Here is a 21839-nt window from a genome sequence, read left to right as displayed (position 1 = left end):
ATGGCCCTGGACAGCCATGTGTGGGCGCCCGCGACACCCATGTAAGTGTCGGGGTTCAGGTGGGGGGGCTGAGGGCAGCACCTGGGAGACGCGCCCCAGGGCCTTTGCACTTGCGCCAGTGTCTCCCTTATCTCACTTCTCCGAAGGGGACACGGAGGACAGGACGGGAGGTCACCTCGGATCACGCTCTCTCCTGGGAGTTTGGGGGGACAGAACAGAATAGGGAATCCCCTGCTTCCTCTGGGAAGCCCCAAGTGCGGCCTAGGGGGGGTGAGATGCAAGGCAGCACCCCTGTGTTGGTTGAGGTTGGTGGGTGTCTCAGTCGGAAGGTTCCACAGCGAAAAGTGACAGTTTCCTGGCCGGGCGGCTGGGCGGAAAGTCCCCCCACCCCTGGCCCAAAGACCAAGTGTCGCAGGTCTCGGGATATGACCCCCCCCAGAAGTGACACTGTGTCATGTGGGGGCCAGGATGGTGGAGGTGGGGTGCACAAAGGCGGTTTTCTTCCAAGGGATCAGAATTCTCATGGACGAGAGGAAGGGTGCCCTAGTGCAATAAAAATAAATGTAAATTAAAAAAACAGGGCTCCCCCTAGGGGGGCCCAACTTGGTCTCTTTTGGGTCCCAGCTGCATAATTCACTAGCTGGCTTGGAAACGGGAACCTGATTCCCCCCCACCCCCCGCCTCCCCCAGAAAGAAGAGGTAGGAGATCACATCTTGGGGTGAAGCTGGAGGGGCCTGTCCCGGGCGGGTGGCGGAACCTATCAGGGAGACCCTTTGAGAAACAGTGAAGTGTCTCCGGCACCCTCTGCCTTAGGGGGTCCCCACCCTTACTGCCAGGACACAGGGGTGTGGCCCCTTTTTCTCCCAAATTCCAGGGACGCCAGGCTCAGACCCTCAAGTCCCCGTTGTGACTCAGGCATAGTCTTTTGTGGGAGTTTTTTTCTTTTGGAGGGTGAGACACTTTTCAGAGTCTCGGTTTTCCCAAATATGAGAGCAGGGAAACCTGCTGCCTTCTGGAAGGGAGAAGAGGAGAGACAGAGACAGAGAGAGAGAGAGAGAGAGAGAGAGAGAGAGAGAGAGAGAGAGAGAGAGAGAGAGAGAGAGAGACAGAGACAGAGACAGAGAGACAGAGAGACAGAGACAGAGAGACAGAGAGACAGAGACAGAGACAGAGAGACAGAGACAGAGACAGAGAGACAGAGAGAGACAGAGAGAGGGACAGAGAGAGAAAGAGAGAGACTGGGACAGAGAGACAGGAACAGAGACAGAGAAAGAGAGACAGGGACAGAGAGAGAAAGAGAGATAGGGACAGAGAGAGACAGGGACAGAGAGAGACACAGGGACAGAGGCAGGGACAGATAGACAAGGAGAGAAAGACAGGGACGGAGAGAGACAGGGACAGAGAGAGAGAAAGAGAGACAGGGACAGAGAGATAAGGAGAGAGACAGGGACAGAGAGAGACAGAGGGACAGAGAGGCAGGGACAGAGAGAGACAGGGACAAACAGGGACAGAGAGACAGGAAGAGAGAGAGAGAAAGAGAGAGAGAGAGAGAGAGAGAGAGAGAGAGAGAGAGAGAGGCAGCGCTGCCAACGCTGCTGTATTATCTGTCCCAGCGCCAGGCAGGCCAGCGGAGGTGGGCACATCACAGGCCTCGGTTCCAGGCACTTAGAGACCTAAAAATAGCAGGTTCTAAGTACCTGTGGGGTGTGGGGCCTTCCTGGTGTGTGTGGGGAACTGCCCCCCCCCCCCCCCAGTCTGGGCTCTGAGGTCACCCGCGGACTCAGAACTTGTCACCCAGGGCTTAATTCCAATCCGCAGGGCTGCCGGGCAGGCGGCCGGCCCACACCACCCCTTCTAGGCATGGGCCTGTGTCCACACTGCCCGCCCAGGATGCCCCAGAACTGTGATCATAGCTGTCCCCTCACCCCAGACACCTTCCTTGGGATATGGGTGTGTTGGGGTCATTACAGCAGGAGAAGGAAGAGGGGGGAGCTCTCAGGTTAAAGTTTACACCAGAAATTCCTCATTCCCGCTCCCAGCCCAGAGTCCATGCTGGTCTCGTGACCTGATGTGGGCTAAAGAATGGGGCTCGTCTGGCCTCCCCCAACATCCCCGGTAGGAGAGGAGGGTCCGAGGTTTTTGGATAAAAACATATATATATTAAAGGCACAGCCGGAGCAGGACTGGGCTTGGTCGTGGCCTAATGTTGTGAGCAGCAGGGCATGTCCCAGGGTTGCAGGGCACAATGTGGCGAGCTGGGGATTGGGGTCCCTTCCCTGGGGTGCGCAGACCCCAACCTCAAAGCCTGCTCTTTCCCTTCAGGCCAATGGCCGAGAGTGCCCTCTACCGGCAGCGGCTAGAGGTCATCGCGGTAAGTGACCTGTCTGCACCCCCCCCCACAGCCCTGGACCCTGCATCTGTACCCTCATATCTATACCCTCGTCTTGCCTCTAGGAACCCCGCTATCTGGCTCAGCTCCAGCTGTCTCTGATCCCCCGTTACCTGACTTCAACTGGTGTTTCTTTTTTTGGGGTGGAGGGCATTCCCCTGTAGTGATCAGGGTTTACTTCTGGCTCTGTGCTCTGGGGTCACCCCTGGAGAGCTCGGGGGACCCCATAGGTTTTCGGGGATCCACCTGGGTGGGCTGACTGCATGCAAAGCAAGCGCTTTATCTGCAGTGCTGTCCCTTCCGCCTCTGTCTTCCACTTGTTTGGTTTTGGGTTTATTTGGCCACACCTTGTGGCACTCAGGAATTACTCCTGGCTCTATGCTCAGAAATTGCTTCTGACTGAGAACCATATGGGAGGCCGGGGATCGAACCTAGGTCAGTGCAAGGCTAACGCTGTGCTACGCTCCACGGTTTCCACATTTTGTAGTCCATGTCACAAAATCCTGACTCTAATCTATATGCCCATCTCTCGTCCACCCAACACCGCCGCATTTTTGAACCCTCTTTCTTCTCTTTTATTGGGAGGGAGGTGTTTTGGGGCCACTCTCAGCGGTGCTCAGAGCTCACTCTTGGCTGTGCTTAGGGGTGCACATGGGATGCGGGGATGGAACATGGGTAGGTGGGGTGCAAGGAAAGTGCCCTCCCAGTTATCCTATCTCTCCAGCCCCAGGATCTTCTTTCTCTTAATTCTCTTATGCCCAACCCTTCTAGCTCTGGTCCTCCTCTAGGATCCCCGTTCTCAGCCCCTCCTCGCCCCTAGAACTCAGCACAAAGATGCTCTTAGGAGCAGCTTCTGGTCCTCTGCATCCTGGACCTGTAGCTCCGCCACGACCCCGACACGACCACGCCCACACATTGGCCACGCCCATACACCGACCATACTCGCATATTGGCCACGCCCACAAACCGGCCACGCCCACAGATCCTCCCTACAGAACCACGCCCGAGACCTCTATCCGCACCACGTGACGGGGACGTGGCCCCGCCCACAAGCCCCACCGTTTTCTCGCGGCGCTGCAGGACCACGCCCCATAACCCGCCCCTTTTCGCCACTATCCAACCCGACCACGCCCACAACCCAACCTCTTATTGGCACTTTCTTGCGGAGCCACGCCCCCAACCCAGCTTCTGATTGGCTCGTTCTTGGGAGCCACGCCCACAACCGCCCTTTATTAGCACGCGCTAGGGACCACGCCCGTGACCCCGCCTCTTCCCGCGTGGCCACGCCCCCTGCTGAGTCAGCGCCACGGCCGCTCGCGGCCTCGACGTGCGCTCCCCGCCCCGCCCCGGGCGCCTGGGAGTCCCCCCGGGAGGACGCGGGGAGCCGGTAGCTAGCTCGGGGGTCTTTGCGCAGGAGAAGCTGCGGCTGCAAGAGGAGATCCGGGCGGCGCAGCGCGAGCTGGACGAGGAGAAGCTTCGTGTGCAGCGGCTCAAGGTGGGGGGCTCAAGGTGGGGTGTCAAGGGGAAGCGGTGTAATGGATTCCAGCATGGGAGCCCCTGTGTGCTGGGGGGAGCCCGGGACATAGCTCCAAATAGAGGGGGATTCCTGGTTCCACGTCTGGGGAAGGGTGGAGATGGGGGAGATAGTTGTCTGCAATGGGCAGTTTCCCTTGCTGCCACCTTTTGGGGTGTCCCAAAGGTCCCCATGCTGGGGAGATGGAAACGTGTGTCTCTGTTTCTTACAGAAGCCCTAGACCCACCGTGTGTCCTCCCTGAAAGACAAATACCCACTGGGATGATTTGGGGGTACAGGTCGGGTAGCCCGGATGCCTGGGGCTATGGGCATGACCACCGTGGGTTCCTTTCCATATCCAGAGAAAGTGTCTCCGAGACCGGTGGCTGATGGATGGGGCAGCCGAAGAGTCCGAGGGGCCCGAGGACCCCCAGACCCCGGAGAGCCGAGCCCAGACTCGCATGCAGAACCTGGAAGACAGTTTGTTCACGTGAGTGACGCCCCGGCTTGCCAGGGTCTCCCCATACTGGTCCAATCAGGGGTTCAGAGACTGGAACTACAGGGCAGCTACAGGGTGGGCATTTGCTTGCTTGCACACTGCTGGCCCCGGGGTTCAGTCCTCAGCACCCCAAAGTGTCCTCTGAGCCAGCCACAAATGGTTTCTGAGTGCAGAACCAGTTCGGATCATCGCCGGGACCCAGCACCCCTTTTCCCCCCACAGGCTCCAGGCCCAGCTGCAGCTGTTGCAAAGTGCATCGACAGGAGCCCTGCACAAACCCACGGGCAGGCCTGCCTGGCGAAGACAGGTGAGGGGGTAACACTGGGACAGGGGTATGGCTGGGAGGGGCCTCCAGCAAGCGGCTGGCACTTGGGGGTGTGGTGGGGGCAGGTGACATTGTTTCTCTGTTCTGTGATCTACCGTCCTGGCCTGGGCCCTTGGCCCCCTTAGATCTCAGTTTCCCCATTTGCTGAAGGGAGAAGCACGCTGGTGGACAGTTGTGGGTTAGGACAGTCTCTGGGGGAGCCGTGATGGGGATGGGGTGGCTGAGATGGGCACAGGGGGTCGGGAGGGGGCCCAGAGTTGAGCTTTGCCTGGAGAGTACCAGTTCCATCACAGACACCGCAGGATCCACCCAGGGCTCTGTCCTCCCAAAAAGGGAGAAATGAGTGGAGTTTCACTTGTGATTTGGGACCAGTGTGTGACATTTATTTTTTAAGTTTTGAAATTTATTTTTGGTTTTGGGCCACAGCTGGTAATGCTCAGGGCTCACTCCTGGCACTGCTTGGGGGACCCTATGGGATGCCGGGGTTTGAACTCGAGTCACCCCGTGTTCAAGACAAATGCCCTCTAGGTTCGACCCCATACCCAGGGTTTTGACTTTGGTGTCAGATCCTCTTTATAGCACGTAGTAACCTGACAGGCTGGAGAGAAGCAATGAGCGGCACATTAGTGTTCCTCTGGGTTTTTATTTGTGTCTATTTTTGTTTTGTTCTGGTTTTGGGCCACATCCGGCAGTGCTCTGGGCTTCCTCCTGGCTTTGTGCTCAGGAATCAATCCTAGCGGTGCCTCGGGGACCCTAAGGGATGCCGAGGATGGAACCCTGGTCTACCGCCTGCAAGGCTAGCACCCTCCCCGCTGTGCTCTCACACTAACCCGTACCTGTCTCCTGGGCTACTCCAGACTCAGTGCTCAGGACCCCTGTGCAGTTCTGGGACTTGAACTCAGGTCAGGGCAGTGCAACTGTGCGCAGACCCTTCTTCTGGCCCCTCTGAAGATATCCAGCCACTCCCAGAGTTGTTCTTGGCTTTTTTTTTTTTTTTTTGCCACACCTGGTGTCACTCAGGGGTTTCTCCTGGCTCTGCTTTCAGAAATCACTCCTGGCAGGCTAAGGGACCAGATGGATTCCGGGAATTGAACCCAGGTTCATCCCTGGTTGGACACTTGCAAGGCAAATGCCTACCACTATGCTACCACTCCAGCCCTGTCCTTGGCTTTTTTTATTGTTTGTTTTGTCTTTGGGCACACCTGGCTGTGCTCAGAGCTGACTCCTGGCTCTGTGCTGCTCAGGGATCCCTCCTGACTGTTCAGGTGGTGCCAGGGATCGAACCTGGGTTGGCCGTGTGCAAGGCAGGCACCCTTCCTGCTGTGCTTTCTCTCAGACCCCAATGTGGAGACACTAGGCCCAGAGTCTAGGGTGGTCTTAGAAACTGAGGGATCCTCTCTTCATCGTTTGGAATCCCAGCTTCACCCAATTCCTGCATTTTTTTTTTCCGGTCACTGTGCTCTGGGGCCCCTGCCAGGCTGGGCCAAGCCGCTGCTCTGCCCTTTTTGCCACCTCGCAGGCTTCTCCTTGTTCTACTTCACCTCCTCCAGGAAGCCCTCTTGTTCCCTTCCTATTCTTTCTTCCCAGGTGCTCCCTCTGCTTCACCCCTTCTTGCCCTAACCCTCCCATGCCTGGGCAGGCTCTGTGATTGGCTGTGAGCTGTATCACTAGGCCTTAGCCTAGTAGGAAAAAGTGGGTGTCCTGTGTCAGCTGGTGACAGAATGGGGAGCGAGGGGGCCGGGCGGTGGCGCTAAAGGTAAGGTGCCTGCCTTGCCTGCGCTAGCCTTGGACGGACTGCGGTTCGATCCCCCGGTGTCCCATATGGTCCCCCAAGCCAGGAGCAACTTCTGAGCACATAGCCAGGAGTAACCCCTGGCTCTAGCCTGACCTGAATGCTGTCTCCCTGCCCCCCAGGGCCAGCGGCCCCTCTCCCAGCCCACTGAGGAGGCAGAAGTAGCTCTTGAAGGTGAGTGTTTGAACCGGACCTGGGGGGGCATCCCACCTCGTGCCCTGTCTTCACCCCACTGTCCTGTCTCTCCCCTGCCAACTCCCCCAGGCCAGGCTAGCCGGGACCAGCGCACCTCCCTGCCAGCTGGACTGGCCGTGTCGTCCCCAGCGTCACCCTGCGAGCCGGGGCAGATTCTCGGGGTAGCAGAAATGTCATCGTCAGAAGCTGCCAACGGGCCCTGCCCTGCGCCCAGCGCTGCTCCGAGTCCAGAGGCTTCGACCACCGGGGCAGGCGTGGTGGAGGTGGTGTGGGAGGGCCTGAGGGCCTCCGAGGACTGTGCCATGGAGGAGGCCTTAGGCGCAGACCTGGAGTCCAAAGTGGAGGAGGTGGTACAGGAGGCCATCGGGTCGCGGCCTGACCCTGGAGAGTCCGAGCGGCCATCCTGGGCAAGGGAGGACAGAGCCGTGGTGGAGGTGGTCTGGGAGGGCTTGGGTGGGGAGCAGAGCAGGGACACTGAGCCAGAGCTGAAAGTCCCACTGAGGCTCCCTGAAGGTTCTAGAAGGAGCAGTCCTGAGGGGAACGGGCAGGGTGGAGAGAACGGCTCCTTCATCTGGGTGGAGAGAGTCACCCTCAATGAAGAGTGGGAGGAGCTGGGGCTGGAGGCCACCACCGAGGGGTCAAAGATCAAAGGTGAGGAAGGTGAGGGAGAAGGCAGTGGGGGGCAGAGCTGGGCGCTGGAGCTAAGAGGGGTCGAGGAGTCAGGGGCCCAGCAGGAAGCAAGGGAGGCTTCTCCAGAAGTGGTGGGGGCTGGAGGTGAGCAGCCACAGTTGGCCGAAGAAAGAGAAGGAGAAGGACTTTGGGGGACACAGAGGGATGGAGGTGAGGAGACATTGGGAGCAGAGGAGACAGGAAGCGAGGAAAGGCGTGAGGTGGTGCAGGTAGCGCTGGAGATGGAGACAGAAGGCGGCGAGGAGTTACCCAAATTAGCTGGAGAAGGTGAGTTATCCCAGGCAGGCAGAGAAGGAAGTGAGGAGTTATCCAAATCAGCAGAAGAAGGCGAGGCAGCATCGGAAGTAGCAAGAGAAGATGAGAAATTGTCTCAGGGAGAGAGAGAAGGCGGCGAGGAGTCGGAGTCGGTGGTCCCAGCAGAAAAAAAAGCAGGGGAGGGAGCACTGGAGGCGGAGCAGGCCGAGAGAGTGGAGACAAGCTCTGGCCCGGAACAGGAACAGCTCATTCCTGGAGAAGGGCCCGAAGATCAGGCAGAAGGGGTGGCAGAGGCCGAGGCTGCCCAGACAGCCAGCGACGAGCCCGAGCCTGAGGAGGAAGCGCAGCCGCCCCAAAAGAAGCCAGAGGACTGCCTGGAAGAGGAGGCTGCTGCCCCTGGGACATCCCAGCCGCCCGCCGAGAGCCAGAGCCCCTCAGACAAAGCCACGGCTCTCCCGGAGGTGACCCCAGCACCTGCAGCGCAGCCCCCGGAGTGCCAGCCACTGCTGCAGGCAGAGGGGCCCAGAGCCAACCCCAGTGCCCACCCGGCGCCCACCTATGCCCCTGCCCACCAGCCCTCACCCTCCGCTGCCACCGCTCGGGAGGGCTCCGAGGCCAGTGCTCCGAAGCAGAAGACGTGCCAGTGTTGTGCGGTTATGTGAGCCCGGGCCCCACTCCCCTGGCCTGGCTAATCTCACACACCTACCTCGGTCGCTTGGCACCCAGCAGAGGGTCCCAGGCATGGACAGACCAGACGCCTGCTCAGCGCTGGCGCCCCCCAGTCCCCCTACTGGGCTCCTGGACCCCCTATATCGCTGCCCACGACCCCGGCCCCTCCCAAGGTGATGAAACCTTTATACTTGAAAATAAAACCTTGGAGCACTGGAGAGAGAGTTTGGCTAACGTGAGTTACTGCTGGTGGGAGACGTGGGGATAAGTTTCTATAGGGTCATTGGTAGCCTCTGCAAGATTTCCTCGAGACTCCAAGCTATAGAAGCGATAAAAAATAAAACCAAGGGCTGGAGAGATAGCATGGAGGTAAGGCATTTGCCTTTCATGCAGAAGGTCATCAGTTTGAATCTCGGTGTCCCATATGGTCCCCTGAGCCTGCCAGGAGCGATTTCTGAGCATGGAGCCAGGAGTACCCCTGAGCACTGCCAGGTGTGACCAATAAAAATAAATAAATAAATAAATAAATAAATAAATAAATAAAACCATTTATTTCTCCTCTTTTAGGATGGGAGCAGAGGTCAAACTCCGGGTGCCCACAAGCAAGACATACACCTTCAGGCCCCAGCTTCTGGCTTTCTTTTTGTTTTTTATTTTTGAGCCACACCCGGCGGTGCTCAGGGGTTACTCCTCCCTATCTGCTCAGAAATAGTTCCTGGCAGGCATGGGGGACCATATGGGACGCCGGATTCTAACCAACCACCTTAGGTCCTGGATCGGCTGCTTGCAAGGCAAATGCCTCTGTGCTATATCTCCAGCCCTGCTTCTGGCTTGTTTTGTTTTGTTTTGGTTTTTGGCACACACACACCTGGCAGTGCTCAGGGGTTCCACCTGGCTCTATGCTCAGAAATCGCTCCTGGCAGGCTCGGGGGACCATATGGGATGCCGGAGATCGAACCCAGGTTCGTCCTAGTCAGCAGCATGGAAGGCAAATGCCCTACCACTGTGCTATTGCTGCACCACCAGGAGTGATTAGTAAGCATCCTCAGGTGTGGCATCACCTTCCCCCCCAAAAGATAAAATTTGTTCTTCTTTGGGGGGCATAGCCCCCAGCAATGCTTAAAATTTGCTTCCACTGGTACTGGGGGAGAAGGTGGGGTCAAAGTTCAAACCACAAGTTCCCATATACAAAGATTGTTCTTGCCCACGAAGCATTGGGGTCCAATTATTTCCTTTCTGCCACGCCAATGGATCCAACGCGGGGTATCTCAGATACCAGTGCTAGACAGCTGGGCCACCTTCCCAGCCTTAAAGATGTTTTCCTCAGGGGCCGGAGCTATTGCACAGTGGGTAGGGCACTTGCCCGGCTTGTGGCCAACCTGGGACAAACCCAGGTTTGATCTCCAGCATCCCATAGGGTCCCCCAAGCCTGCCAGGATCGATTTCTGAATGCTACCAGGTGTGGCCCAAAAAACAAAAACAAACAAAAAAAGTTTGGGGGCCTGAGAGATAGTATTGAGATAGGGCGTTTGCCTTGCATGCAGAAGGATAGTGGTTCGAATCCCGGCATCCCATATGGTCCCCTGAGCCTGCCAGGAGTGATTTCTGAGCATACAGCCAGGAGTAACCCCCGAGCGCTGCCGGGTATGACCCCAGAAAAAGTCTTTTTGGGGCCAGAGTAATAGCATAGTGGATAGGGTGTTTGCCTTGCACGTGGCTGACCCAGGACTGAAAGATTTGATCCTCAACATCCCATATGGTGCCTGGAGCCTGCCAGGAGTGATTTTTGATCTCAGAGCCAGGAGTAACCCCTGAGTGCCTCCGGGTGTGGCCCAAAAGCCAAAACTAAAAGAAAGGAAAAAGGAGAAGGGATGCCCAATTCCTTCTTGTCTCTATTTTTTTCTTGAGGGGGGTGTGTATGTGTGGCATACCAGGCTTACTCCTGGCTCTGTGCTTGGACATCATTCCTGGTGGGCTCAAGGTACCCTATGGGGTGCCAGGGGGTCAAATCCCGGTTGTCTGTGTGCAAGACAAGTGTCCTCCCTGCTGTCCTACTGCTCTGCTCCTTCCTTCCCACTTTTGGTTTTATAAACACACAGCCTCCACCCCCAGTTGGAACATGATGATATTTCAACTGAGAAAAAAAAGAGAGAAGAGGGCCCGGAGAGATTGCACAGCGGCGTTTGCCTTGCAAGCAGCCGATCCAGGACCAAAGGTTTTTGGTTCGAATCCCGGTGTCCCATAGGGTCCCCCGTGCCTGCCAGGAGCTATTTCTGAGCAGACAGCCAGGAGTAACCCCTGAGCACCGCAGGGTGTGACCCAAAAAAAAAAAAAGAGAGAGACGATGCCAGAGGGGTCCCCCAATGTCGCTCATATGTGGCTTCTGCGCACAGAACTGTGCTCAGTAAATCCTGGCTGCAGGGGAGGCTTGCCATGACGATGTTGGAGAGGGTTGTCGTGCTGGGTGGGTGGCTTGGTCGAAGCTGCACAGTCTCTAGTCTCTCCAGAATCATCCCCCAAACTCCCAGAGGGGTTCCTAGCTCCCCTGCCAGGTTGGGAGCCATTTCTGTCGGCGTTCTGGGGAACTGTTTCAGTCTCTCTGATCCTCTTCACGTACCCACCGAGCATCCGTCATCCCGGACTGGGGAATATGGGGCCAGGAGGCCCAGTTCCTCGGGCGTGGGCAGGAAATGCTTCTCGTACCCGGTGTTGAGTGGCTTCGGGGCCTGCGGGGGCTCCGGCTGGGGAAGAGGCTCCACCTCCTGCACTTCTAGGAAAGGTAAGTCCACAGGGGGCTGCGCGGCAGGTAGCTCCTGAAGAGGACATCGAGGGTCTTTCAGTTAATACTTGGGGGTTGCACCGAACAGAGCCCCTGGTTCTGCGCTCAGGGCTCACTCCTGAGAGGTGCTCAGAGGACTCTCTGGGGTGGGGGTGTCGGGGATCCAACTGGGTCAGCTGCGTGCAACCCAACTCTCCAGGATCTCAGGATTCCTGACAAGGCCACCATGATAGCCCCGAACGGCCCAGGCCAACCTTCTGCTCACCTCCAGGCGGTTCTGGCCGCAGTAGAAACGGCTGTTGGCAGGATCCGGAGTCTTTTCCCACACTCGGCGGAAGAACCTACATGCAGAGCAATCGGATTTGCGGAGGGGGGGATCCCAGTGACCCCCACACTAAACCCTCCCCAGGACCCGGAGCCATTCCCTGGCTGCAAGCACAGGGCACCCTGACTCGGGCCTCACTCACATTTTGTAGACCAGGCCCATCAGGAAGGCGCAGGAGAGAATGATGAACACTGGGACCATCTTCCAACTCAGGCTGTTATCTGCATGGCACAGGATGAGCGGTGGCCTGGGGGCGTGGCCATACGTGCGGGGCGGGGATATAGGCGGGGCTAACTAACCGGAACTTAGTGTATGTGGGAGGGGCAGAATGACAGTGGGTGGGGCTAGATGACTATGGGCGGAGCTTTGTGGGTATGGGCGGGGCCGACGATTGGTAGGGCTAGGCTGGTATGGGCGGGGCTAGATGGATGTGAGTGGAGCTTAGTGGCATGGGCAGGATGAGCTGGAGATGGGTGAAGCTCTGTGGATATGGGCAGGCCCAGATTACTGGTGGGACTAGGTGGGTGTGGGCGGAGCTAGATTGTTGTAGATGGGGTTTCGTGAACATGGGCGTGGCTTTATGGCTATGGGCGGGGCAGGATGGCTATGGGTGGGGCTCGGTGGATATAGACAGGATGGGATGGCTATGGCGGAGCTTTGTGAATGTAAGTGGAGTTAGATCATTGTGGGCGGGGTTATGAGAATTGGGCGGGGCTAAATGGCTATGATGGAGCTTTATTAATGTGGGCAGGGCTCCTACCAATGGGAGGAGCTTATCTAAGGGGAGTGCGTGTGGGAGGGGCCTTGTAGGCAGATCCAGGGCAGGGCAATCTCAGGGTGGGGGGGCAGTTGAATAAAACTGCAATGTTAAAAAATGTTAAAAAAAAAAACCTGCAATGTTTTGGGGAACCAAAAGATTGTCTCGCGCCCCTTACCTGGCAGGTGAAACCAGAGGCTGGGGCCTGGAGGACCTTCTCCAGCCCTGGTGGACGCTGTCATCCACACCTCGCAGGAACCCCAGGGAAGGCCGGGCAGCAGGAGGGTCCTGTTGCTGCCAGTCACTGACGGGAAAATCCAGACGATTGGGGGGCCACCCCCAAACTCAGGCGCAGGCAGGATTCTGAGGCCTTTCTCTTTGCAACATTGTTCCCTCCCCTCCCAGCGATGACGGTCCAGGGCTTTCTTCCCCCACAAGGTCCCCATTGTCTCCTCCTTCCTATCTGCTTTGGCCAAAACCCCTTTCCTTTAACACAGATGGAGCAGAGCACTGCTGGCGGTGCTCCATCCCCACCCCAAAAATGAAGTGTGGTGGGCTGCGGAGGTGGGCGAGGACCGGGCTACCATCGCCAGAGATCTGAAAGAGCCCCCAAAGACAATAAGGACTGCACTTGCATTGCACGCACGCAAACCAGACTCGATCCCCAGCATCCTATATAGTCCCCCAAACCCTAAAACCCAGGAATAAGTCTAAAGCACAAATGAGTAGGGGGGAGACAAACTTAATAACAACACAAAAAAATACACACACACACAAGCACACACACACACACACACACACACACACACACACACACACACACACACACACACACACACTGGGAAACTGGAGCAGGTTCTGGGGTTGGGGGTTCAGGCCCAGGGTTGGAAATTTCTCAGAGAAACGTCCCTGGGGATTTGCAGAAGCGCCCACAACGCCCTCTCGTGGCTCCTCGGCGAAAGTGGCGGATCTTGGGGGTGAAAGCAGAATCAAAGATGGGAGGGCGCTTGCTTTTCGGGGGCTAGAGGGACAACAGAGGGGGGTAGACCATTTTTGCACACAACTAACCTGGACTCAATCCCCAGCACCCTATATGCTCCCCTGGTTCCCCCTAAAAGTGATTCCTGAGCACAGAGCCAAAAGTAAACCCTGAGCACCGTTGAATGTAACCAAAAACAAGAAAAGAAAAAAAAAATCCTGGGAAATGCTGGTAGATTGAGGCCTGGACATCCCAGGGGGAGGTTGATTTATGTGGGTACCAGAGAACAATAAGGGGTCCCCATTGGGGATGGTGCAATGGGGAGGGAAATGAATATGGCTTGGTGCAGCCTATAAGTAGGCCTGTGAATGGGGTTCTCAGGTACACCCCTTGCCTTGCTCTGGGACTAAACAACTTCTATCTATGCCCTCTGGAGAGTCCCCCAAGACCGGCCAGGAGTGGCCCCTGAGTCTGGAGAGCCTGGAGTCAGCCCTGAGCACCGCTGGGTGTGGCCCCTCAAAATAAAACAACAGGAAAATGCAGGGGCCAGAGTGATAACACAGCGGTAGGGCATTTGCTTTGCAGGTAGAGACCCGTCGAACCCAGGTTCCATCCCCAGCAACCCATATGATCCCCTGAGCCTGCCAGGAAGGATTTAGGAGCACAGAGCCAAAAGTAACTCCTGAGTGCCACTGGGTATGGCCCCAAAACCAAGAATAAAACAAATTTAAAAAATGAAGAACAGGTCATCTTTCTGATATGAATGAATCAAGACAGTTGTCCCTGCTTGGCCATAAATCCCGGCCCAAGTTTGAGTGGCCCTATGGACAGATGGCATCCATATCCCGGCTGCAGAGGAAGCTGAGGGAGGGGAAGGCTCAGCCGATGGAGTTTTGGGGGGGTCCCATGGGGTCAGGGAGATGGGGGACAGAGGGCAGTGTTCTCACCATTCCTACAGGACACTGCAGCCCATTTCTCTGTCCGGACGCACAGGGTGTAGTGGGTGAGGTGACCCCGAAGGTCGTGACGTGGCACCTCTTCCCAGGCTACGGTGGGGGTCCCCGGGGAAGCATCCTGCAGTCTCTGCAGTGTGGGACCCCTGAGGGGTGCTGGAAGGGCGGGAGGGGAGAAGACACTGTTGGTACATTCGTTTAGGGCCTCTCCCAGCTGTGCTCAGGTCCCACTCCTGGCAGTGCTTGGGGGACTCTAAGGGACGCCAGAGATTGAACCCGGGTCGGTTTTGTACAAAGCAAGATCCCCCCCCCCCCAGCTGTGCCATCACTCTGGCCCTGAAAAGTCAGTGGTCACAAAAGCAGGCGACATTCCGGGGTTCCCCTACCCCAGAGCCCCCCTCTAACCTTGTTCCTCTCTGAACACCCAGACGGAAGGGGCCGAGGCCAAGCCCCGAGGGGAGACGGTGGTAACAGTGATCCGATAGGGGACCCCATCTTCGAAGTTCCCTGGGTGGGCGGAAGAATGAACACCCGTCAAAGTTCACCCCCCTCCCTCTTATCTCTGACGTAGTAGTAGGAATATTTTTGGGGGTGCCTGGGGGTTGCCGGGTAGTGCTCAGGGCTTACTCCTGGATCTGTGCTCAAGGATGCCTCCTAGCGGTGCTGAGGGGACCATGCGGTCCTGGGAATCAAACTCGAGTCTCCAGTGCCTCCCCGTGGTACTATCTTTTCCGGCCTGGCCTCCCCCAAATCATGATTCTGGCTTTGTTTTGTTTGGGGGTCACACCTGGTAATGCTCAGGGGTCACTCCTAACAGTGCTCATGGGATCCTAAGGGTACCAGGGATTGAACCCCAGGCCAGCTGTGTGTAAAGTGAATACCCAAAGCGCTGTCCTATGGCTAGGGGGCCCCCAAATCTTGTTTTTTTTTTTTTACCCATGGGCTGAACTGGGGACATGCACCCAAATTCTAGGTCGGGAACTGAGGGGGGGACCCCAAGTCTCACCTGGCAACAGAGCACTGAGATTCTCAGGGGGAAGCCGGACCCAGCTGAGGTCACCCCTCTTGTCTGTGTCTGGGACCCAGTCTACCACGTGTCCCCAAGATTCCTTCGAGCCCGGAATCCAGGTCACCAGCAGGGCGCTGGCCACCGTGTTGACCAATACATCACGAGGGGCGGAGCTTGGAGCTAGAGGGGCGGGAGCAGAAGTCTCAGCGGCCAATCAGGATGCTTTGCCCGGCCCCTTGCGGAGAGAGGCCCCGCCTCTTACCCAGGCAGCTCAGAGAGAGATTGGCGGTGGGATCCAGGCTGCTGACTTGGTCGAGGGACACCCCGGCTGACCGCGCGTGGGCGGGGATGGTGCAGTGACAGCAGGGGACCCCCTCCCTGCTCTGCAGCGCGTCCTCCACTTGGAACCAGACCCTGTAGTTCGTAGGGACGCTGCTCACTGGAGCCTGAGGGGTCAGGGGAAGAAGTGGGTGCCCAGGGCTGGGCACATTCAGGGGAGACCCAGGGGACCACGCTGCCCAATGTGGAGTTCACACCATGCTTCGAGGTCAAGGGGTGCTGGGGTGTCCCGAGGATGCAACTGCCAGCCTTGCCCCTGGAGCATGTGAGGTGCTGGAGATTTGAACTCACAACCACACACTAGAAAGTCTTAGAAAAGTCTTCTTTCTTTCTTTCTTTCTTTCTTTCTTCTTTCTTTCTTTCTTTCTTTCTTTCTTTCTTTCTTCTTTCTTTCTTCTTTCTTTCTTTCTTTCTTTCTTTCTTTCTTTCTTTCTTTCTCTCTTTCTTTCTCTCTCTCTCTTCTCTCTCTCTTCTCTCTTTCTTTCTTTCTTTCTTTCTTTCTTTTTTCTTCTTTCTTTCTTTCTTTTCTCTTTCTTTCTTTCTTTCTTTCTTTCTTTCTTTCTTCTTTCTTCTTTCTTTCTCTCTCCCTCCTTCCTTCCTTCCTTCCTTCCTTTCTCTTCCTTCCTTCCTCTCTTCCTTTTTCATAATTGCTTTCTCTCTTATTTTCTTTATTTTTTTTGAGCCACACCCGTTTGATGCTCAGGGGTTACTCCTGGCTAAGCACTCAGAAATTGCCCCTGGCTTGGGGGGACCATATGGGATGCCTGGGGATCGAACCGCCGTCCTTCCTTGGCTAGCACTTGCAAGGCAGACACCTTACCTCTAGCACCACCTCTCCGGCCCCTCTTTCTTGCTTGCTTGCTTCCTCTCTCTTTTGTTTTTATTTGGGGAGGGGGTTGGGGCCACACCCAGCCATACTCTCTAGTTACACCTATGCTCCTGGAAGTACTCTCCTGGCAGTGCTTGAGGGACCTTATGAGATGCCCAGATCAAACCAGAGAACCTGGGTAGATTGTGTACAAAGCACAGGCCCTTCCCGCTGTCCTATGACTTCCACCCCTGGATAGGAGACACTCTGGGTTTGAACCTCAAACCCACAAACCTCAGCACCACAAACACACACAAGTACACACATGAACACGTGGGTCTCCAGAGCAGCTGGCATCAGGAACCAGGTCTCCTTTCTCTGTGGCCTTCCTGGGGTTCCCACTCACCTTCCACAGAAGCAGGGGTTCCTGCCCGCTTGGCACCCCACAGCTGTGCCCGGAGAGCCACACATCCTTGGGATCTGGTGAGGGGGACAGGGAAGGATCAAACGGAACAGAATCTGCAGGAGGGGGCGCAGAGGGCTGAAGGCACCCTGAGCCCTCACCTGGCGGCCTCGTGAAGAAGGAGAACACCGGGCTGGCTTCTCCCCACAGCTCCTCCTCTGCCGTGTCCACACGGCACTGGCCCAGCACTTCGTAGGTTGAGGCAGGATGCAGGTCCCGGATCTCCACGGGGTCCAAGGAAGTGGAACTCAGGTCGGGGTCCAGCTGGGAGACACGAGCAGGTGGGGCACAGGTCCCCGGGTTTGTTTCCGGTGTGTGTTTGTGTGTGTGTGTGTGTGTGTGTGTGTGTGTGTGTGTGTGTGTGTGTGTGTGTCTGTCTGTCATTTTGGGAAACATTATAGGATGTTCAGTTAGCTCTATGTGCAGGGCTCACTCCTGGTGGGGTTCAGTACTCACCCTTGGTTCTGTGTTCAGGGATCATTCCTGACAGTGCTCAGGGCTGACTCCTGGCACTGTGCCCAGCTTTTGCAGGTCTTTTGTTTGTGTGGGTGGAAGGGGAACAGACCACAGGGCTACCAGTGGAGATGATCTTGGGTCTCAGGGTAGTGCTCAGTATTGAGGGGGTCCCCAAACTCTCACCTGGGTCCAGGCCTCCTCTTGACCTTGCCGGTAGTAGAACCTGCAGATCAGTGAATCATGTGGGGGCCAGGTGGGGGGAATCCACTGGATCCTGGCTTCCCAGGGGTCGTCCTCAGAGAAATTCATTTTGGGGCCCACAGTGGGGGGATCTGGCTTCACTAGGGTTGGGAAGACGAGTCTTTAGACCACTGGCACCTCCAGGATACTTACCACTCAGACCCCCGACTTCTCCCCATTCCTGCCTCTTACTTTGAGTTTCCAAGTTCACCAGGATCGGGGCCCAGAGACGCCGGCTCCCGTCGGCCCCCCAGACAAGGAGCCGGTCTGCTGCGATGAGGTGTTCCCGGGGCACGGTCACTGAGGCCTGTCCGGGGGGCACCACCACAGTCCAGTTCCTGCCAGGGTGACTGTGAGGGAACAGGTTGCCGAGTGTCCCGAGACCAGCTGGGTCCACTGCCCAGTTCTGCCAACTGCAGGAGCTCCAGGAAGTGTCACGGATCAACGTCCTGGCACCGCACCAGCACTTGGCACAAGGTTGCAGACGGACAGGACAGCACAGTGGGGGAGAGGGCACATGGGGCCAGAGATACAGCACAGCAGAGAGATTCTAGCCAGACAAGGGGATGTACCAGAGGGTCCCCCACTGTCCAGCATTGCCTGGAGGGATCCCTGGATTCAGAGGAGAAAGTCAGCCTTGAGCACAGAAGTAATCCTGAGCATCATGAAGAGTTGCACAAGGGAGGGCCGGTGAGATAGCATGGAGGTAAGGCGTTTGCCTTCCATGCAGAAGGACAGTGGTTTGAATCCCGGTATCCCATACGGTCCCCCGTGCCTGCCAGGTGCGATTTCTGAGCATAGAGCCAGGAGGAACCCCTGAGCCTGCCGGGTGTGACCCAAAAACCAAAAAAAAAAAAAAAAAAAAAAAAAAAGAGTTGCACAAGGGAAAGTGATCCAAGAACCTAACAAATAAAAAATGGAAACAAAGAGCAAAAAAAAAAAAAAAAAAAAGAACAAAGTAGGGGCAGGAGAGATAGCACAGCGTAAGTCGTTTGTCTTGCATGCAGAAGGACTGTGGTTCGAATCCCGGCATCCATTTGGTCCCCTGAGCCTGCCAGGAGCGATTTCTGAGCATAGAGCCAGGGAGTAGACCCTGAGCGTTTTTTGGGTGTGACCCCAAAAAACAAAAAAACAAAAACAACAAAAATGAAAACAATATAGCAAAATGGCAAAGTAGCAAAGAAACAGACCAGATGGGGCCGGAGAGATAGCATGGAGATGGGGCATTTCCCTTGCATGCAGAAGGACGGTGGTTCGAATCCCGGCATCCATATAATCCCCTGAGCTTTCCAGGAGCGATTTCTGAGCATAAAGCCGGGGGTAACCCCTGAGTGCTCCCCGGTATGACCCCAAAACAAACAAAACAAAACAAACACAATAAAAGACCAGAGCCTGGGAGTGCATTGGCTCTGCACCCCTATCAGCAGTGTCAGGAGTGATTCCTGAGGGCAGAGCCAGGAGTAACCCCCAGCATCACCAGGCGTGGTCCCCAAACTAAACAAAACAAAATAAAATAACAATAACATTATTATTATGCAGATTTTGGAGGGCTGGTGCGGGGGAGAGGGGCGGGCCCGTACCCCGAGGTACTCACTACTTCTTGCTTTCCAGGTGCAGTACCGAGGGCGCTTCCTGATCCCCAAGGGGTCCCCAGAAACAGGCCAGGTCCCCCCGAGGCCCCACTCTGTTGCATTGCAGGGGGCTCGGGCTGCCTGTAGAGGACGGCAGAGAGTCCCCGGTACGGGCTCAGCTTGGATCCCCAAGTTCCCTGCGCCGCTGACCATGCATCAGGAGGACGCGCTGGGAAGGGGTCCCCGAAGAAGAGAGCGCTGGGCACCCGAACTCGGCTCCAGGCCCAGCCCACCGCGAGCCCTCGGTAACCCCCTCACGTCCTGTTACCTCGTGGGGCGCCCCACACCCCAGCTTTTCTCGAGCTCCCTGCCCTGGGTCGCCAGGACGAGCGCTCCCCGGGTCTGTGTTCCGAATCCCGCAGCTGCGGCGCACCCGAGACTCACCGTGGTTTTGCGCACCCCCAGACTGGCCGTGAGGCAGCAGCCACAGCAGGTGCAGAAGCGCCAGCGGACAGCTGGGCTCCCCCGGCATGGTTCCCCAGGCCACACAGGGCCGCTCAGGAAGTCGAGTGGGCCCCCCCACCCCGTCCCCGGCAGCCTCCGCCTCTGCACCTTCAGTCCCGGGTCCCGCCCCTTCCCCTCAGTCACGGAAAGTCCCGGGGAGTCAGTGCAGGACAGAGGGGGTGCAAGGGAGGGGAGGGGAGGGTCTTCCGGGAACGTGCATCATGCTGGCACATTCTTGCATCCAAGCCACACACAGAGGCTGCGAAGTCCTTTGGAGTTTTTGAAACTTTTATTTGGGGGTGGAGGAAGTTGCTGCCCAGTCCTGTGCCCACTGCCTGCCTGTTGGTAGGAGGGGAGAGGAGGAGGGTGGGGTGGGATGGGGAATCTCTCTATAGGGGGTCCCTCATTGGGGTCTGTGCTGACTGGGCTGGAAAGAGTCGGGGTGCTTTTCACAGGACCCAGGTTGGGCCGCAGCAGCTCAGGCAAGGCTGGGGCGAGGGTGACAAATTGGCAACCATTTTTGGGGTGCGGCTGGGCGGGCTGTCCCTTCCCCCAGACCTCCACCCACCCACCCACACTGGCTAGCAGTAATTGCTGATGTCCTTCATGGTGCACCCCTTTTTGCAACAGTATTTGGAGAGGCCCCCCCGTTCAGGTGACGCGTGTCTCCCCCTCCGAGGCTGCGGCATCTCTAACACGGAAGGCCAGCCCTTGGTGATGTCCTTGGTGGCCTCATCAATGGACTCCCAGTCAGGGTCTGGTTCCTCTGGCTCTTCGACATCAGCCCGGCCTGCTTCAGTGAGGAATTTGGGGGGGGGGATGTAGGACTCAGTCTGGGCCAGTTCAATAGCCCACAGACCCCCCCCCAAATTCTGACCCAGGAATCCTTTGTAGAAAGTCCCAAGCTGGCATTCCTGACTGGCCTCTTTGCCCTGCTCCTGAACTTTACCTTATTAATTTTGGGGGGGTCCACACCTGGCGGTGCTCAGGGCCTATTCCTGGCTCTATGACTCCCCTTCAGTGGAGTGTGCAGACCCCTAGGCAGTGCCGGGATTGAGCCGAGAGTCTGTGCTCAGAATCTTTTCTAGGTGCCAGGGTGATAGTACTGCAGTAGGACGTTTGCCTTGCACGTGACCAACCTGGGAAGGAACCAGGTTCAGTTCTCGGCATCCACATGGTCCCCTGAGCCTGCCAGGAGTGTTTTCTGAGCACAGAGCCAGGAGTAACCCCTGAGTGCCATCAGGTGTGGGTCCAAAACATAAATTAATAAAAAAAAAAACTCTCTGGGGCCTCCTACTTTTTATTTGGGCCAATCCCACAGGCACCTTGATCTGATAGAACTTGGGGTTCCCTTATGCAAAGCCACCCCCTCAGTGCTCTGCTGTCTCCCAGAACCCACAAGTAATTAATCAATGGTGGCTTATCTGGGGACGGTTGATAACATGGATGGATCCTGGGGATTCTGACCACACTCCAATCCCTTGGGGTACCAATTCCTGGTGCCACCTTTTGCCCCACCAAACCCCCATCCCTGTTCTCCCAGGCCCCCCTTCTTTTGCAAGATGACCCTGAACTTCAGCTCAGCCCTCTCCAACGGTGTCCAAATCCACCCTGGAGAAGGGACCCCTCTTGGTCGAGCAATCTAATCTGGCCGACCCTCACCCTTACCTATAGGGGATCGCTTCCAGCGGGAACTGCCGCAGATGAAGATGATGGTCCTTACAAAGTCACGGCCACAGAGCTTCATCCGATTCTGGCTTTCCTCGGCCTCCACCACCAGCGTCCCCGCTGCCAGCAGCAGGAGCACCAGAGGTGGCAGAAGCAGCAGGCGCCGGGCCATGGTGGGCAGGGTGGCAGCTTCCAGCGTGGGTGTCCTCGAGCATTCCAGAACCGCGTTTATACTTCCTGCTCCCGACATCCACCTCCTGCCCCCACTGCCCAAGAGACGCCTTATCAGCCAGGGTGCAGCGCCTTGGCACCACGACCTTTCCCTCTGCCCCAGGTGACGCAATAACCTTTACCGAGGATGCGTTGGCATCGGATCCTATCGGCAAGGGGTCAGGGAGGCCTGGCGTCATCCCACAGCCGGGATGCGGAAGTGGGCCGAGCCCGAACTGGGTGCAGCCAGACACCCCGAGTGGGGCCGGGGTCCCAGGCCTTCTCCCAAATTGCCCACATCTTGTCCGAGGTGCAGACACCTATGGTACAGAGACGCTTCTGCTTTGGTTTTTCTTTTTCTCCTTTGTGGTTTGAGGGCCACGCCTGGCTGTGCTCAGGGGACACTCTGGGCTCTGCATTTCAGGAATCCCTCTTGACAGTGATTGGGGA

The 21839-nt window shown here is 56.9% G+C and overlaps 3 protein-coding genes across 3 annotated transcripts; 1 reads left to right on the top strand and 2 right to left on the bottom strand.

The window, feature by feature from the left end:
- Positions 1-8390, top strand: PALM3 (paralemmin 3). The gene is made up of 7 exons (XM_049788516.1): positions 1-41; positions 2324-2372; positions 3805-3885; positions 4266-4393; positions 4625-4709; positions 6642-6693; positions 6784-8390. The coding sequence occupies exons 1-7, from the start codon at positions 1-3 to the stop codon at positions 8319-8321; spliced, it is 1974 nt and encodes a 657-aa protein (XP_049644473.1). The 3' UTR covers positions 8322-8390.
- A 2371-nt stretch (positions 8391-10761) lies between these two features.
- Positions 10762-19539, bottom strand: IL27RA (interleukin 27 receptor subunit alpha). Its single transcript, XM_049788361.1, has 14 exons — positions 19326-19539; positions 19031-19148; positions 17629-17786; positions 17380-17537; positions 16842-17004; positions 16684-16757; positions 15393-15576; positions 15128-15310; positions 14527-14628; positions 14116-14277; positions 12368-12493; positions 11575-11653; positions 11373-11448; positions 10762-11141 (listed from the first exon to the last, which is right to left on the bottom strand). The coding sequence occupies exons 1-14, from the start codon at positions 19537-19539 to the stop codon at positions 10938-10940; spliced, it is 2001 nt and encodes a 666-aa protein (XP_049644318.1). The 3' UTR covers positions 10762-10937.
- A 553-nt stretch (positions 19540-20092) lies between these two features.
- RLN3 (relaxin 3) lies at positions 20093-21429 on the bottom strand. The gene is made up of 2 exons (XM_049788360.1): positions 21180-21429; positions 20093-20301 (listed from the first exon to the last, which is right to left on the bottom strand). Exons 1-2 carry the CDS (start codon positions 21427-21429, stop codon positions 20093-20095), a joined length of 459 nt encoding a protein of 152 aa, XP_049644317.1.
- Between the last annotated feature and the right edge of the window lie 410 nt (positions 21430-21839).

Source organism: Suncus etruscus, chromosome 15 (assembly GCF_024139225.1).
Source record: "Suncus etruscus isolate mSunEtr1 chromosome 15, mSunEtr1.pri.cur, whole genome shotgun sequence".
In the NCBI taxonomy this organism is placed as follows: Eukaryota; Metazoa; Chordata; class Mammalia; order Eulipotyphla; family Soricidae; genus Suncus; species Suncus etruscus.
This window is presented reverse-complemented; position numbering and strand designations above follow the sequence as displayed.

Coding starts and splice junctions, on each gene's coding strand:
- RLN3 (XM_049788360.1), bottom strand. CDS start 21,429: ATGTCGGGAGCAGGAAGTATAAACGCGGTTCTGGAATGCTCGAGGACA. Junction 20,302..21,179: donor CTGGAAGCGATCCCCTATAG/GTAAGGGTGAGG, acceptor TCACTGAAGCAG/GCCGGGCTGATGTCGAAGAG.
- PALM3 (XM_049788516.1), top strand. CDS start 1: ATGGCCCTGGACAGCCATGTGTGGGCGCCCGCGACACCCAT. Junction 4,394..4,624: donor CTGGAAGACAGTTTGTTCAC/GTGAGTGACGCC, acceptor TTCCCCCCACAG/GCTCCAGGCCCAGCTGCAGC. Junction 4,710..6,641: donor GGCCTGCCTGGCGAAGACAG/GTGAGGGGGTAA, acceptor CCTGCCCCCCAG/GGCCAGCGGCCCCTCTCCCA.
- IL27RA (XM_049788361.1), bottom strand. CDS start 19,539: ATGCCGGGGGAGCCCAGCTGTCCGCTGGCGCTTCTGCACCTGCTGTGG. Junction 14,278..14,526: donor GGTGTTCAGAGAGGAACAAG/GTTAGAGGGGGG, acceptor CCGCCCTTCCAG/CACCCCTCAGGGGTCCCACA. Junction 11,449..11,574: donor ATGGGCCTGGTCTACAAAAT/GTGAGTGAGGCC, acceptor CTCTGCATGTAG/GTTCTTCCGCCGAGTGTGGG.